The 16,163-nt window shown below is 43.6% G+C and overlaps 1 protein-coding gene across 1 annotated transcript in view; it reads left to right on the top strand.

The window, feature by feature from the left end:
• Window positions 1–9,782, top strand: part of SEPTIN6 (septin 6) — a 139,818-nt gene extending 130,036 nt beyond the window's left edge. The window contains exon 10 of the mRNA XM_075323840.1: window positions 1,281–9,782. Within this exon, the coding sequence (XP_075179955.1) occupies window positions 1,281–1,290 (10 nt within the window). The 3' untranslated portion in view covers window positions 1,291–9,782. The remainder of the gene's footprint in view (window positions 1–1,280) is intronic.
• The last annotated feature ends 6,381 nt before the right edge of the window (window positions 9,783–16,163 follow it).

The following is a 16,163-nucleotide window of genomic DNA, read 5'->3' as shown; positions in this document are numbered from 1 at the left end:
AAGTAGCATGTCACTTCTTTTCCGCAGGTACCTGCGGATTTGCCATAGATAATGGTTAAAAACCGCAGGGACCAACCCGCGGAAAAAATGCAACACACCGCGGTAAAACCGCATGTGGATTTTGGGTCCGTTTTTCTTTTTTTTTTCCGCGAGTGCGGAATTCTGCCAGATGGTGCGTTTGTGCTGAGTGGTGGCCATTGTTGTGATGGTTTTGTCGGTGGGGTGGTGTGGCCTCTAGTCATGGGGACTCAGCCTTGAAGGATGGGTGTTGTGAGGCAGCATATCACCTGCCCTGCTGGTGCACTATCGCTGCAGTGGTGGTTGGCGCGCGACGACGCTCCCTTTCAAGGCTGCAAAAAGTTAGGGACCTACACAGAGGTTTCTGTGACATGGCAGTGGGCGTCATACAGTCTGATGAGAATGTTAAACCAAGAACCTCATATTCAGGTGTATAAATTTTTGCCTAGCGGTAGTAGATCATAGTATGATATTTTTGGGTGTGCGGTCCATGTCTTTCTCTACAGATGTCCAGAAATAGTCCAGGAAAGGAAAAGACCGCACACTCCAGCTATGCCAAACGATCTTCTTTATTCACAAAAGGTGCAGTGTAAAAAGCAGGAGAGGAGCTAGGTGCAGGCTCCTGACACCTTTTGTGAATAAAGAAGATCGTTTGGCATAGCTGGAGTGTGCGGTCTTTTCCTTTCCTGGACTGTTTCTGGATTTACCACTCTATTTGGACGAGCACCTCCCAGTCGTGATCAGTTGGTGCCTGAGCTGTGCTCCATGTAAGCGCGTTATACCGCAAGGTAATGTCTAGTGGTGCGGGACTGTTTTTTGTTCAGAAATGATTTCTCTACAGAAATGTTGTAAATATCTTACACAGTTGAAATGGTAAAGGGGGAACCTTGACGCTACTAGAGTCCTGTGCTTACAGCAGCCTCAGCACTTGGTTCAAGCAGAGAATTAGGAAAAGGAATTCTGTTGCTCAAAGGTCTGTGCATTGAAAGAAAAGGCTTCATAAATGTACTGTGCATGAGTATATCTAAGAAAAAATGGAAGATTATTACACTGACGTCATTCTTTAAGTGGAGTGTAATTATGCAGAATATCTGATGTGTAAATTTAACTTATCTGTGGAAGTCACGCTGCCATTCTAATACTATACTTATGCTTTTAAATTCTTATAAACACTAATGAAGTTTTCTATGACTGAACCGTATCCTTACCCTATCGCTCTTTCTTGATAATTACACCTTTTTTCTCTCCTCTTTTCTCTATAGCTTCTTTTAATCTATCTCAGCATCTGTCTAAAGGAGAAGACTTTGTAGAAGATATAGAGGTCCTATTTTATCTGGAAATGGGAAAGGAAAATGGTTTATAACAAATAATAACTAACCATTACTGTCAATAATATGAACGCTCTTCCGTAACTTGCATGGTATACAATGATGTTAGAAAACCATTTTAACATATGCAGGTTTTTACAATGTATGGCTAATACAACTCCATATTAAAGTCCATCAGTAACGAGTACCTATATATAGAGAGATATACTTGCCACTTTTGCTATGAAGACTGGTTCATGTATATTGCTATATTATTTACTCAAAGAGCGATGCTCAGGTAAATGTTAAGAAAGCCATTTTAAAAAGTAGTTCTGGATTTTGTCCCCGTAAAATTAAAGAAAAAAGGGGGACAAAAAAACAACAGGTCAGGGAAGAATGATTTTATTGTGACAATTGTATAATAATCTAAAAGAGCTGGAACGCTGAGCAGTATTTTATAGGTTAATTTTGCAAACACATTACTTTATACTTTTCTTGAACTTTTTGAGTTACAGCATTACTTGTATTCTATTCTGGTTTAACTAGAAGAAGATAAAAATCCCTCAATGTATGAATTTTATTAGACATGCATTAAAATTTAAACCAAAAGTGCAAAAAAAAAAATCAAAAATTAGTTCAAAAAGTGGTGTATAAAGACATTTCATTGATGAAGCCTTGGGGTTGTAGTTTGTAAAAGGCAGAGTAGATAAATACCCAATGGGTGTATGAGGTCTATTGTATTTCCCCTAAAATAAGACAGGGTCTTATATTATTTTTTCCTACAAAAGATTCGCTATGGCTTATTGTCAGGGGATGTCTCATATTTTTCCATGAACATTAATCCACATTTATTCTTAAACAAAAAATTAACATCTATTCAAATATAATCATGTCATCACATTCTGGAACATCAATATTTGTGTTAATCCTATTACTGGTTCGGATGCACATCTTTAGTGGTGAATATATACCATATTTACAAAGGTTTACATTACCTGCTTAAATTTATTATTCACTATGTACTGCTAATTTTCCCCCAAAAGAAAGCAGACACCCCCCCCCCTTCCCAAAAGAATCGCACCTACCAGACCCCAAACTGAGTTGGCAAATAAATGGGCTCTCTCATACAAATCTGCGTTGTTGTCAGGTCCCCTTGCGTTCTACAGCGGTGGCTCCCCCTGGTGATAGGAAGCAGTATCACTGACATAGAGTGATACTGGTACCGATCTGTTTGTGAGAGCTGCATTGCAATGCAGCTGTAACGACGAGGGAGCAGATAGCAACGCAGATCTGTGTGAGAGCCCATCCACCATCCACACTTGACAACTGTAATTGAGGTCAGGTGAGTACATTTTTTTTTGGGTGGGGGGGGGGCTGCTTTCTTTCAGGGGTGTGTATCAGCTTTTTTGAGGACGGGTCCTGCTGTATTTTTTTTTTTTTTTTTAAGCTGCTTGGACACTTCCTTATGAAATCAGAACTACGGCTTATTTTTGAAGTGAGGCTTATATTTTAAGCATACTTCAAAAAAGCCCCCCAAAATTCTACTAGGGCTTATTTTTGGGGTAGGTCTTATTTTAAAGGATACCCCAAGAGATACCTTACTATGGAGGTTTACACCCTAAAGCCGTGATAATGGCGCCCCCACTCAATGTGGGATGGGCCTAGTACATGCCTATATGTCCCTAGGTCGTAGATTCCCCAGTACATTTACAAAACCACACCAATAAGTACTAGATAAGAAACAAAGGGTAGAAAAATTACAAATGTTCATCAATACTGCTACTAAGATACCCCAATCAAGAACTAGAATTATTCAGATATAAAATGTCAATTTGGGATAATAATCAATGGTTCATACATAGTGAGCTCCCCCAGTCACCAAAAATTAACCATAGTGTAAAATGCAGTCTATGAAGATAAATTAATGGGGAAAGAAAATACTTCTCTTGTTGCTGGTGCCTTTATAGCATGGCCCCCAACGCGTTTCCCCTTCTTGCAAAGGTTCATCAGGAGGCCGGGAGACACATAGTAGGATGCACAAGTTTAATGGGCAGAGTGCTGCACTCTGATATTTCGGCATCCCACCATGTGTCACCATTGATTTACTATTTTCCCAAATTGGCACTTTAGATCTGAATAATTGTTAGGTAGGGCTATCTCATAGGGTCACCTTTAAGGACAGATATAGACATTGTACACCCATCTTGCGCGCACTACAGTCCCCAGGCCTTATCAATGTTTTCATGCACCACTTTTTAAACTAATTTTTGATTGGTTTGTTCACTTTTTTTGCACTTTTGGGTAACTTTAATACATATGTAATAAAATTCATACATTTTATGAGGGATTTCTTTTAGTTAAGCCTAATTTTTTGAATCCCCGAACATCCATACCAGTTAGTTTTAGTCCATTCTGGTCCAACATACCCCAGCAATACTTTCTGGTTCAGTATGTAAACAGTGCATCCTGAGATTAAAGGGGTTTTTTTCAAGAATTTGTGGCTTATGGTGAATATCTGCTACCAATGTCTAAGCAGGGGTCTGAGCTCTAAACAAAGTGGAGCGGCCTGCTGAGCAAACCCCCTGCCAATGTTCAATGGAAGTCTGTTCTGAGCGAACCCCCTTTTTTTAACCAGAATATCACATTATAGGAGCACCTCAAGCTATTAAGTGAGAGCTCTTTGTACTCCCTACTGACCATATACTGTTCACCGGTTCCTAAATAATTGTAATCTAAGCCGTGTGCCAAAATGCAGTCTGTACCTCTAGATCAGTACAATAAACAAGACGAGTCAATGGGAAGCAACATACCAGCAGTTGCTTGCGCCCATTCCTGCTACGTCGTAGAGCTGGTGCAGTAAGCAAGGGGCTGCTTTGACATCTAGGTCAGAGCCACAGCGATGCAGAGTGCAGCAGTCAACTTTACCATCGGAATCTACTCTCTACGTAGGCAGTGACCAATATAACAACGCTCACAGTATGATGCAGTGAGCTTTGCCATTTCAGTCACTGCCTATGCAAAGTGTAACCGGTGATGACTAATCTCGACTGCTGCGCTCTGCATTCATAGCAACTGAAATGACAAACCCTGCACTCTACGCGCCCACAGCTCAGCCCTTTGACTTGTAATTTTGTGAAAGAGACAGAGACCTGCTGGGGAAGATGTCCAAAATGGTATTATTTTTTACAACACTAATAAGCTAAGTTTTTACATACTTTTTCTAACCATTGGAGGTTAAGACTAGGGTTAGGGATAGTGCTAGCGATAAGGATATGATGAGGATTAGAGCTAGGGTAATAAAATACAGTAGTTGCTAAAAATAAAAACAAAACACAGAACAGTAATTAAAAAAAAATATAGCAATGTATAACTTTTTATTTGTCTAATGGTCCATGGGTGCAAAATACTTGCCTTGCCCTTGGCCACCCACAGTACTCCACTGCATACCAGCCTCCCACACCCACAATAGTGTTTCCCCGGTTGCATGCATGAAGCCTGTAGCAACAGATGTATCTTGCAAAAAGTTACAGCTATATTTGGTGAAGTGGTAAATAACGCATCTACAAAGGCTTGCATACGCTTTCCCAACCTTTATTATAAGTCAACAATCGTCCAAGCGAATTCGAGATTAAATCAATGTTTGATCAAATCGGGAGAAGAGAATTAGAGCGGCCATTGGCCACATCATTTCCTTTCATAACCAGTTGGCCGTTTGTCATGGCAAGACGGTGGAGTTTTGGCTGCGCAGTCATCATGACCGTGTGCCGTATCACAGAATGTTCTCACTGACAGATTACACTTAACTCATTCTGCAGCCAGCCTCGTACTGTGAGGCACAGCCCTGAGGTCAATGGTTTGTCATTTTAATAAAATCCTATTGCAAAAATACTTTCCAAACAAAAATGTATAATATACATAAATAACTGCAAAAAAATCTACTAAATGCTCACAATATACCTCCTCCCAACTCTTCTTGAAGCTAGAAAGTGAGAGCTCTTCTACAGTGTGAGGAGTCTCATAACAGCAGCGCTTCCATTAAAGCACATCTTCCATAATCTATATTAGGCTATGTGCGCACGTTGCATAAATACATGCAGTTACGCTGCGCTTTGTAGCGCAGCATAACTGCATGCATCCTGCGTCCCCTGCACAGTCTATGGAGATTGTGCAGGGGCCGTGCACACGTGGCGTCTTGGAGCGCAGCGCTTCGGCTGCTGCCAGAAGCGCGCGTTCTAAGAAGTGACATGTCACTTCTTCCGTGCGCTTTGCCGGCAGCTCCTGCTCTGTCTATGGCAGGAGCTGCAGGCAGAGCGCATGGAATCGGCTTTTTTTTTTTTTCTCTACGGACATTTTCTGCAGCGATTTAAAGCGCATGTGTGCTCTTCAGATCGCTGCAGAAATTTCTGCAGGGCTAGTACGCAACGTGCGCACATAGCCTTTCAGCGTGTACATTCTCGTGACTGGGTGCAATGCACTTGATCTTTACATTGATTGTTTGGCACCAACAAATAAAACAAGTATGGTACGATCATCTAGAAAAGAAAAGTTCACTGTCTTAAGTTTCTTACTTTTCTGTTAATCCTAATGACAGCTCTACTTTTTAGTATCTTAATAACAACAACATCATCAGCTCCTATACCATTGTACCGGGACTAACGTTTGTCTATAATTAACAGCAGATAAGGCTGCTTTCACACCTCCAGTTTCTGCAATGCGGCACACTCCGGCACTTTGCAGGAAAATCGCAACCGTTTTTTTTTGCTGCCGGTTGCGATTTTCCTGCATAGACTTTAATTAGTGCCGCATTGTGCCTCATGACCTTGCGTTCCATCCGGTTTTTGCCGCATGCGGCAGATTTAGCCGATGCGGCGGCCGGATGGAACGTTGCCTGGCACGTTTTTTCGTGCGGCAAAAAAAAAACGCATCGCGCCTCATTCAGCCGATGCGGCGCATTTTTCAATGCATGCCTATGGCGGCCGGATGCGGCAATAACCGCATCCGGCCGCCGCATGCGGTTTTTGCCACTGCGCATGCTCAGTAGCATGCCGCAAGCGGCAAAAACCGGACTGGCCGCAAAGAAAAAACTTATGCAAAGGATGCGGTGTTTTCACCGCATCCGTTGCATAGCTTGCACAGCCGGATTGAGCCGCAGAGCTCAAGCCGGATGTGTGAAAGCAGCCTAAGGCAGCTAAGGTTCTCTATAACATCTTGATCTATATTAGTCATTTGTTTTCCTGATAGACATTGCATTAGGCCGGGGCCACACAGGTGACTAATGAGATCCTCGTATGACACTCGGCTCACGCTGGCAGCACAGTGTCACTGTGTCGCTGTTATACAAGTGTCACTGCGACTGAGGTCCGATCATGCGGGCCGCCGGTGCTGCGGAGGGAAGGGAGGGCTTTATCGCCCTCTCTCCTCCGTTGCCGGCTATTGCCATTCTCGCCCTGCACTCGTGGTACAGTATAGACTTGAATGGGTGTGAGATAAACCAGGAACGCATTACAGGCACAGCATGCTGCGATTGTTTTCTCGGTCCAATTAGGGCTGAGAAAATAATCGCTCATGCGCGCCGACACAGGCTAATATTGGTCAGAGTGGAATGAGATGTTTTATCGCATTCCACTCGCTCTGATTTGTCATGTCGTGTGTCTTAGGCCTTAACCTAAAAATTGCATCATGTCTGGTGTGAATTTCTCCAGCATGATGTACATATTCATCAGTCTGATCTTGTGGGTGCTGTTAGTAACGGGGCAGTAATTCAGCCATGCTCCTGCTGCAACTGCCGGGATCAAAGTTATACAGATCCTGACAGTTTAACCATGTATATGCCACTATTACTGCCTCTGTCTCCCCACCACCCTCCAGTAGGTAATTGGGGTGTGCCAGTTTGTTGCTGTGGCAGTCATTTGGCCTAGTGATGGCCAACTTGGCTACCATATTAGCCCACATCTATTAGATTCTGGAAAGGCTAGGTCTAATAGAATGGCTGGTAATTTTACACAACCAATGTAATACTCAAGTCTGCAAGTTGAGTGAGCAGGTCCTAAAGTGGGATAAAAAAAAAAAGGAAAGCTTGAAAAAAAATTAGAAAAAAAATCCCCAAAATGTTTTCCTTAATATACTTTTGTTTACTATATAAAAAAGGGACATAATTGATATCGCCGTGTCCCTAAATGACCCAAGCAATAAACTGAATGCGCTATTCAACCCATACAATGAACACTATAAAAATAAACAAAGAATAGAATAAAAGGAGATACAAAATTTGTATGAATCCCAAAATAATACTGACCGAAACTACAACTCATACTTCCATCTGTGTGATGGTCTTATCACTCCCTGAAGAAACAAAAAAAAAATAAAATTCCATATTCAGGGTTTTTGTGAAAATATAACAACCTATAAAAAAAACTATATAAAATTGGGCATCACTTTAAAGTGGTGTGCATATCTTCTGTGTTCATGAGATTGACTGTTCGGACCATGAGCACAGCCATGTCTTTAGCGCAAACTGTGCCCTCAGATGCTGCTAGGAAATGCAACATTGGAGGAGCGCGAGGACACTGAAGATGGCCGAATCCAGCAATCTGGAAAGGTTTAGAGAAGTGCTCGCAAGCTTTTGAACAAACAGTTTGCAAGCATGCACTTCTCACCAAGGAAACTGACCACTGCTGATGGACTGCAAAGGTGGCCAGTAACCTAGGCAACAAGCCGCAAACCATAGAATTGGAAATCTCTCTATTCTTGAGCACAGAGAGGAGTTTAAAAAAGGGTTAAATTGCAAAGTTGCAAGACTGCAAAATATATATTAAAAATCAAGCACAAAAAAATAGAATTTTTTTTGAGGGGGGGTATGTGGGGGGTCAGGAGTAGTATACAGAATATAATGTTTATGAAACTATACTCCATATAATACCAGTATTTAAAAAAAAAAAGAAAAACAACGCATACACAACTTGAACAAAAACAAGCCCTCATTTGGTTACATTGATGGAATAAGAAACAAGTTATGGCTTTTGTAAAATAGATTGTCAAGTCCTGAAGGTTCAAATGATGTGGGTCAGGTTTTTGCTCCCCCATCTGAGAGCAGTATAATGTAGAGACAGAGACCCTGATTCCAGCGATGTGTCACTTACTTAGCTGTTTGCTGTCATTTTGATAAAATCAATGTTTTTTCCTGCTGCAGATCTAGCAGTTTTACAGAGCTCATGAATATGCTGGACTACACGGTGGCTCAGTGGTTAGCACTTCAGTCTTGCAGTGCTGGGGTCCTGGGTTCAAATCCCACTAAGGAAACCATCTGCAAGGAGTTTGTATGTTCTCCCCGTGTTTGGGTGGGTTTCCCTCAGGTACTCCGGTTTCCTCCCACACTCCAAAAACATACTCACAGGGAACCTAGATTGTGAACCCCAATGGGGAAAGTGTTGCCAATGTATGTAAAGCGCTGTGGAATTAACAGCTCTATATAAATGAATAAATATATTATTTTTATAGACTACCTGCAGCACACCAAGTAGTCCTAATGATAATCTATTGCTGATTAAACTGTGATTTTTTTTTTTTTAATTAAAACTACACTAAGCAGCCCAGTAAGTGACACATCACTGGAATCAGGATCTCTTCCCCTACATTATGCTGCTCTTAGATTAGGTGGCAAAAACCTCGTGACTGATTCCCTTTAAGATATTAAGAGCTATTGATCCAAGATAGACATACTGATAGAGAATGTAGACTGTGAGCCCCAATGGGGACAGTGAGGATCAAGTCTGTAAAGCGCTGCGGAATATGATGGCGCTATATACGTGAGTAAAATAAATACAAATTTGGTTAAAATTATTCCTTAGTAAAGCCATGCTGGAAAAATTAAACAAAAAAAAATTGTCCGGATTCACCCTTTTGTTGTGTCGCAGCCTGTGAGGCATGGACTGGCCGCGAGTCTTCTGACCTCTAAAGCCTCCTGGATGGCCTATATGAGGGTGTTCATGTTGGTAGAGCCACGGCTAGTCTGAGCATAGTGGTCCATATACAGGTGTGTGAATCCGACCTCATTGTTTTTGATCTGAATTTCAATGCACATTGGAAATAAACTTGCCGACTGCTGGTGTCCTTGATTAAAAATGGCCAACTTTCTAGGATAGTTGTTCTGCGTATTGTAAAGCTCCAAAACAATATGTCCATATATCTTGTCCTCCCATAACGAGACCTCTATGGCTGTCTGTTTTCCTCATTTTCTTACTTAAATCAAGGCTTGAAATGTTTGAATCCTCTGCTGTTAATGATTCCCATAATCCGGTACTTCCAATCGGCCCAGTATGCTATGAGTAATAGTCTCACATGAACTGGAGGACAAGGTGTATAACAATGTGTGGATGGTAATGCACTGTATACAGATTTACTTTTGGACCAACACTATCTCACTTTCTGTACATTTTCAATAAAATTAAGTCAATTACATTTGTGTCTTCCAAACTTTTTTCTTATTCACCCTATCTTAATCTGTGCACTATATGCAAGGTGACCAACATAGCCGAGGATACCGGGCACCAAAAGCATTGGGACAAGCAGCTAACCGGTAAAGGTTGTAAAACTGAAATGACAAAGTAGGGTTCACAGATGGTGTCTTATCCGATGGTACCAGAAAGAATTAAATCAGGTACAGTAACCTGGTGTGGTTGTGTTACAGACACAATCACTATAACCACGTGCTGAAGAAGGCTGCTACAGAACCCAGGAGGACAATGTTGGAGGAGATGGAAGAAAAGGGTTAATCTACGCTGCCAGAAGATGATCAATGGGGATTACGATATTTGATTTTATTGTTCGACACATTTCCTTCCAATTTTAAGTTTTGTTCCTGAAGGAGACACATGGCTCCGAAACGCGTTGAACAATAAAATCAAATATCCTAATCCCCTTTGATCTTCAGTGATCATCTTCTAGCAGCACAGATTAACCCTTTTCTTCCATCTCCTCCAACCGGTAAAAAATTAATCTCTATGTTAATGTAAAATTGCTCTGGGTTTATGGAGAATCATAGGTGTTAATTAAGCCTTATGGTCACTTTATGTAAATGTACAACCTACATAGGGTGAACAATTATAATATGCCAACCAAAGATGGGTATTATGGCCCTAATTTACCGCATGAAAATGCCACAAAAAAAAATATTCCAATGTCCAAGTGATGCCATAGTACGAATTGTGAATATCTTAGTGTTAAGGCCGGCGTGCCACTTGCAATTACCGCGCGTATATCTCGAGCGTGTTTCACGGTGCAACACCCGTCACGGACTCTCACGCTGCTCACAGGAGCGGGTCAGCTGCATAAAGATGCATGCAACCAACCAGCTCTTGTGAGCAGAGTGTGAGTCCGTGACGCGTGTTGCAACGCGAGACTCGTGCGAGATATACGCTCGGTAATCGCAAGTGGGACACCGGCCTTAGGTGGATACTCTACAGAGACAGACTGAGACTCCAATTCCAGAGGATCACAAATAATTGCAATATTCAGCCTTCTGTGTAAAGTGTTTGGTGTATGTCACCAATGGAGGCTAAAAAAAAAAAAATCGTCATGTATAAGAAAGAAATCCACTCAACACGAAGAACGTAAAACCTCCTGTAGATGTTTGACCTCATCAATGGAATGCAACAGTGCTAAGCACTGAGGAACCTCGCTGGCAAAAGCATCATATGTGGATTACTGCAGCAATGCTGTGCAGGTACAATGATTGGTATCAGACGAAAATTGCAATTCTAGAGATCGCTGTTGACCTTGTTGGCTGGAGATCTGCCAGAGTGGACAATATAGGGTTCTGCGTCAAAGGGGTCTCCAGTGAATATTTTATCCCGTTATCACCTGTCAATAGGAGAGAACTGTTATTCACTGGACAACTTTATTAATGCCTCTTCCACCGTTGAGTGCTAAGGGGGATTATGGTCCTGGATCTTTGATAGACCTCCTGGTCTACATCCAGTCATTAAATACTGTATGGGGCTGTTGAGTTTGGCTCATGAGACCAGCGTCCATTCCAGGCATTGTAGTGTGTACATGGACAGTGAATGTTTGATATGAAACCAGGCTTACAGTATACAGAGCAAATATTTTAGTTTTTGCCAAGTTTCACCCTAGAAAATATGAGATTTCTCTCAAGTACTATGAAAATACAGTTAGGGTATGTGCACACGTTGCTTTTTTTTCCGCGCGGAAAAAAACGCACCCTCTGGCAGAGGGGAGAATTGTAAACAATGCTTTTTGAGAAACAACGCATCGAAAACGCATGCGTTTTTCATGCGTTTTTCATGCGTTTTTCATGCGTTTTTTTAGGTGCGTTTTTTAAGACTTGTCAGTGATAATAAAGTTGGTTGAACACAGACCTTTGGAAAAAAAAACCTGTGATGTCATTTCCTTCTCCACATTCTGTTTGGATAAATGGGAGGGCTTGGAATGGAAGGAGCACCATTTGAATTTTGGAAAAGTTGAAATAAACTTCGCGCACCAAGCCCCTTAGGTACCTATACGTCAGAAAACCCCCACAAGTGACCCCATTTTGGAATCTGCACCCATCAAGGATTTTATTCAGGAGTATATTAAGCATTTTGAATCCACAGCTACTTCACCCAAAATGTTGCTGTAGCAACAATATTCTCACTTTTAGGCCCGCTTCACATGTCAGTGAAAAACACTGACGTTTTTCACTGGCGTGTAAAACACGCACATGTCCCTCCGTGTGCCGTGAATCACGGCACACGTGGGTTGTCTAAGTGCAATCCGGGCTCCGTTCTCCGTGGCCCGTGATTGCACTTAGAGATTAACTCACCTGCACCCGCTCCCGCTCTCCATGGTGCTGATCGCTCCCGCGGTGCAGCATCCGGCCGGCGCTGACCCCCGCAGCAGCTGCTTCCGGGTCGGCTGTGTCGTGCATCATGAATATGCGCGACAATAATGAGCCGGCACAGAAGGAACAGAGAGGAGGGGCTGCAGAGGACATCGCTGGAGCCGGGTGAGTTAAAATGTTTTTTATTTTAAAAGCACGTTTTTTTCTGGCACGTGTTTCACGGATCACACCACTGCGTGGTCCGTGGGACATCAGTGATGCCAGAAAAAAATGGACATGTCTCCGTGCGGCAATCACGCACACGCGGGTACGCCGCACGGAGACACGTGCAGTGAAAAATCACTGACGTGTGAGCAGACCCATTCATTATAATGGGTCTGCGTATGTCAGTGATCCTGGTACGTTTAAAAAAAAAGCACAAACGTCCCAGAATCACTGACGTGTGAAAGGGGCCTAAGGCTATGTGGCCATGATCCAGCGACGCGGCGTCTAGTACACAGTGCCAGCCTTCCTGCAGCTGCCCATGCCCACGATTTGGGTTCAGGCTGCTGTGGAGCTCTATGCTACCTGCAGAGAACACTCTCGTCTCCGCAGCATAAATTGACATGCTGAGGCTCGGGAAGCCACGCTACCGGTCAGTTTATGCTGCGGAGAAAAGAAGCACAGTGGGCATGGGATCTCCAAAAATCCTTCCACTGTGCTTCTACTGCACAACGCAGCGTTATGGACGCAGGGAAAACACTCAGCGCCCATAACGCTGCAAACCCTGATTGTGGACACACAGCCTAAAAAGCGTCAATGGATGAAGGGATGTCAAATATATAGAACGTCCTACCCCCGCCTGCATATTCTAAGCTGGCACCTTTAGTACCTTTCATGTGGCACTAAAGGGTGCCTAGCTTAGTATTTATCCAATAAAAAAAAAAAAAATGAAAAAAATGGCGTGGGGTCCCCCCTATTTTTGATAGCCAGTCAGGGTAAAGCAGACAGCTGTAGCCTGCAAACAACAGCTGGCAGCTTCATCTTGGCTGGTGATCAATTTGGAGGGCTCCCCATGTTTTTTTTTTTATTTTTAAATAAAGAATAAAAAAAAAAATAACGTGGGGTCCCCCCAAATTAGATCACCAGCCAAGGTGAAGCTGACAGCTGGGGTCTGGTATTCTCAGGGTGGGAAGAGCCATGGTTATTGGACTCTTCCCAGCCTAAAAATAGCAGGCCGCAGCCGCCCCAGAAGTGGCGCATCCATTAGATGCGCCAATCCTGGCGCTTCGCCCCAACTCATCCCGCGCCCTGGTGCGTTGGCTAACGGGGTAATAAATGGGGTTGATACCAGATGTGTAATGTCACCTGGCATCAAGCCCAGCAATTAGTGATGTCACGGCGTCTATCAGACACCCGACATAACTAATTGACAGTAAACAAAAGCAAAAAAAGACAACAAAAAATGTTTTATTAGAAAAAACACTCCCCAAATCATTCCCTTGTTCTCCAATTTAATAAAAAAAAATGGGTCCGCAGAAATCCATATGGATGTCCCACGTCGCCTCTGGACCTTCTAGAATATGGGGGCACGTTCAGGAAACGTATCCCCCATTTTCTAGGAGGGCAGACCCTCCATTTGAGGAGAGTGGGTGCAAAAATCTGCACCCACTCTCCCCGGGTCACAGCTGCAGACTGCGAGCAGCCAGCACAGCTCACACTGAACACTGTGCTGGCTGTCAGCTGCTCGGAACATGTGACCGGCCAGCGTGCACTGAAGGAGGAGGGGGCCGCGGGGGATCAGCGCTGCGACCGGACAGGTAAGGGGGAATACCGGGGGAATACCGGGGGAATAGGGGGTGAACGGGCAGGGCCTGGGGAACAGTTTTCTGTCGCATGTGTTATTGCACATGCGACAGAAATCATAGGAGCAGGGCGGCCGGTGCGCTACTGTGCGCGCGGCCATGTTGGATTTTCGGGAGGGGGGTCGGGGGTCGGGGCGGGCACTTTGGCGACACCGGGGGCTTTGCCAGGAAGTGAGGTCAACAGGAAGCCTCTTGACCTCACTTCCAGGTAAATGCCTGCGTTCTGGCGTGCCGACAAAGCCCGCGGACCGCAACAAAAAAGCAGGTCCATGCGTTGTGGCTGCGTTCTGACCCCACATCATTGATTTCAATGGGGGAGAGAACGCAGCCACAACGCACAAAAGAAGTGACATGCTGCTTTTCTTTCCGCACCGATTTTTGGCATCCAAAACGCTGCGGAAAGAAACGCAGCATGTGCACTGATTTTTCAGCTTTCCCATACACTTTGCTGGGAAAGCTGAACGCATGCAATTTGCCACTGAAACGCTGCGGTTCAAAACGCAGCGTTTCCGCGGTAAAAAACGCATCGTGTGCACACAGCCTTAATTTCAGGTCCACAACTGAGCAACTCTAATGTAATCCCCATAAAGACACAGGATTGTTATGATTCAGGGACCGAGGAGGATAAAAAAATGTGGAACCCCAAAAGGTAACAGAGTGGCTGGAACCTTAATGGACTGCAGACTTAATCCTGACACACAACTAGAAGAAGCCGTGGGGCGTGCCTACGATAACCTGGACGCCTGGACAAAGCCAGAGAACTAAATAATCTCACAGATAGAGATATAAGAAAGCTAATCTGCCTCGGAGCAGTCCCTAAAGATAGCTAGCTAGCCCCCCACATGTAAAGGCTACGGTATGTAGAAAAACACAATACAAAGCTAGAAAAGACAGATTTCAGCAAAGGTGAGGCCCAAACTATCTCTATAGGAAAGGATAGGAAAGAGGAACTGTCTGCAGCCGTAAAAACCCTAATATAAACCAGCACTTATGATATGGAAAAATCCTGAGGTCACACAACCTCTCCCCCGCTGTATCATCACTCTAATGTTACTGGGATCCAAAAACACTAATACAGATGAGGGACTTAATTAATACCAAGCATGACAACCACAATACCTTGCAGAACCATGGAGCTAAATATACAGACACTCCCAGCAGGGAATGATCCCATTCCAACCAAGAACTCCACACAGACAAAATAGGAATCAAGCATTGGTATCAAAGCAGAAAAAATAAGAAAGTGGAAAACAAACAGCAGAGGTACAAAGACCACTTATCTGAGAGGAGTTCTGATAGTGATCAGAGTTGGTTACAGAATGTCCTTTACACAAAGGAGACATTGACCACCGGCAAGTAACAAGAGAAAACTACTCCATTAAATAGCCCAATCTGACCCTTATTGCCAGTCTTCCACATGGCTTTCATTCCACACATCAACTGCACCACCAGCACTGACCACAAGAGGGAGCCACAAACTGGAAAACGTATTCACAACACAAGATCATCCGGGCGCTACTAATGAGATATGTGTAGAAACTTGTTAAATGTTTAAATTCTCTACTGGGTCTAGAAGGAACATGCAGCGATCATGATTTCATAGCTTGGGATAATATCGCAAATTAGATGTGTGAGGAGCAGGGTGATGTGGTCCAGCACACAAATGGTGATGGAGATCTGACCTGAGCAGACACCTTCCCGACAGCACCGGAGGAGGAATCCACTGCACGCCAGGTATGTAGTCTGGGGATTTTTTGCTTAATCATTGTCTATGTATTTTCTAAACATCATGTGTATTGGTTTGGAGCATGGAGAGACTGACTTTGCTAGTTTTGCATGTTGCATATGCCTAGCTCTGATTAGCATTACGTAACGATCACCTGTCATGTAAAAATCGCTACTAACCTGCTGCCTGGAGCAAATGAATTTTATGGCTTTCTGCAGCCTATGGTTTTTAGTCATAGAGGCATGGCCGGTGCAGTTTAAATCACTGCTCTGTGCATAGTGAGCGTCGGCTATAATTGCTGCCAAACACTAACTGATAGCTTGCTCTGTACTGATGCACTGCAGATCTGGCTGTCAGTCAGTACCGGGGATTGGTTACAGCTCCTGCCGCCCACTGTGCACACAGTGGTGACTGGATCTGTGTGCCTCTAT

This window comes from Anomaloglossus baeobatrachus, chromosome 9 (genome assembly GCF_048569485.1).
Source record: "Anomaloglossus baeobatrachus isolate aAnoBae1 chromosome 9, aAnoBae1.hap1, whole genome shotgun sequence".
NCBI lineage: Eukaryota > Metazoa > Chordata > Amphibia > Anura > Aromobatidae > Anomaloglossus > Anomaloglossus baeobatrachus.
Note: the sequence above shows the minus strand (reverse complement) of the source record. Positions and strands in the feature narration are given on the sequence as shown.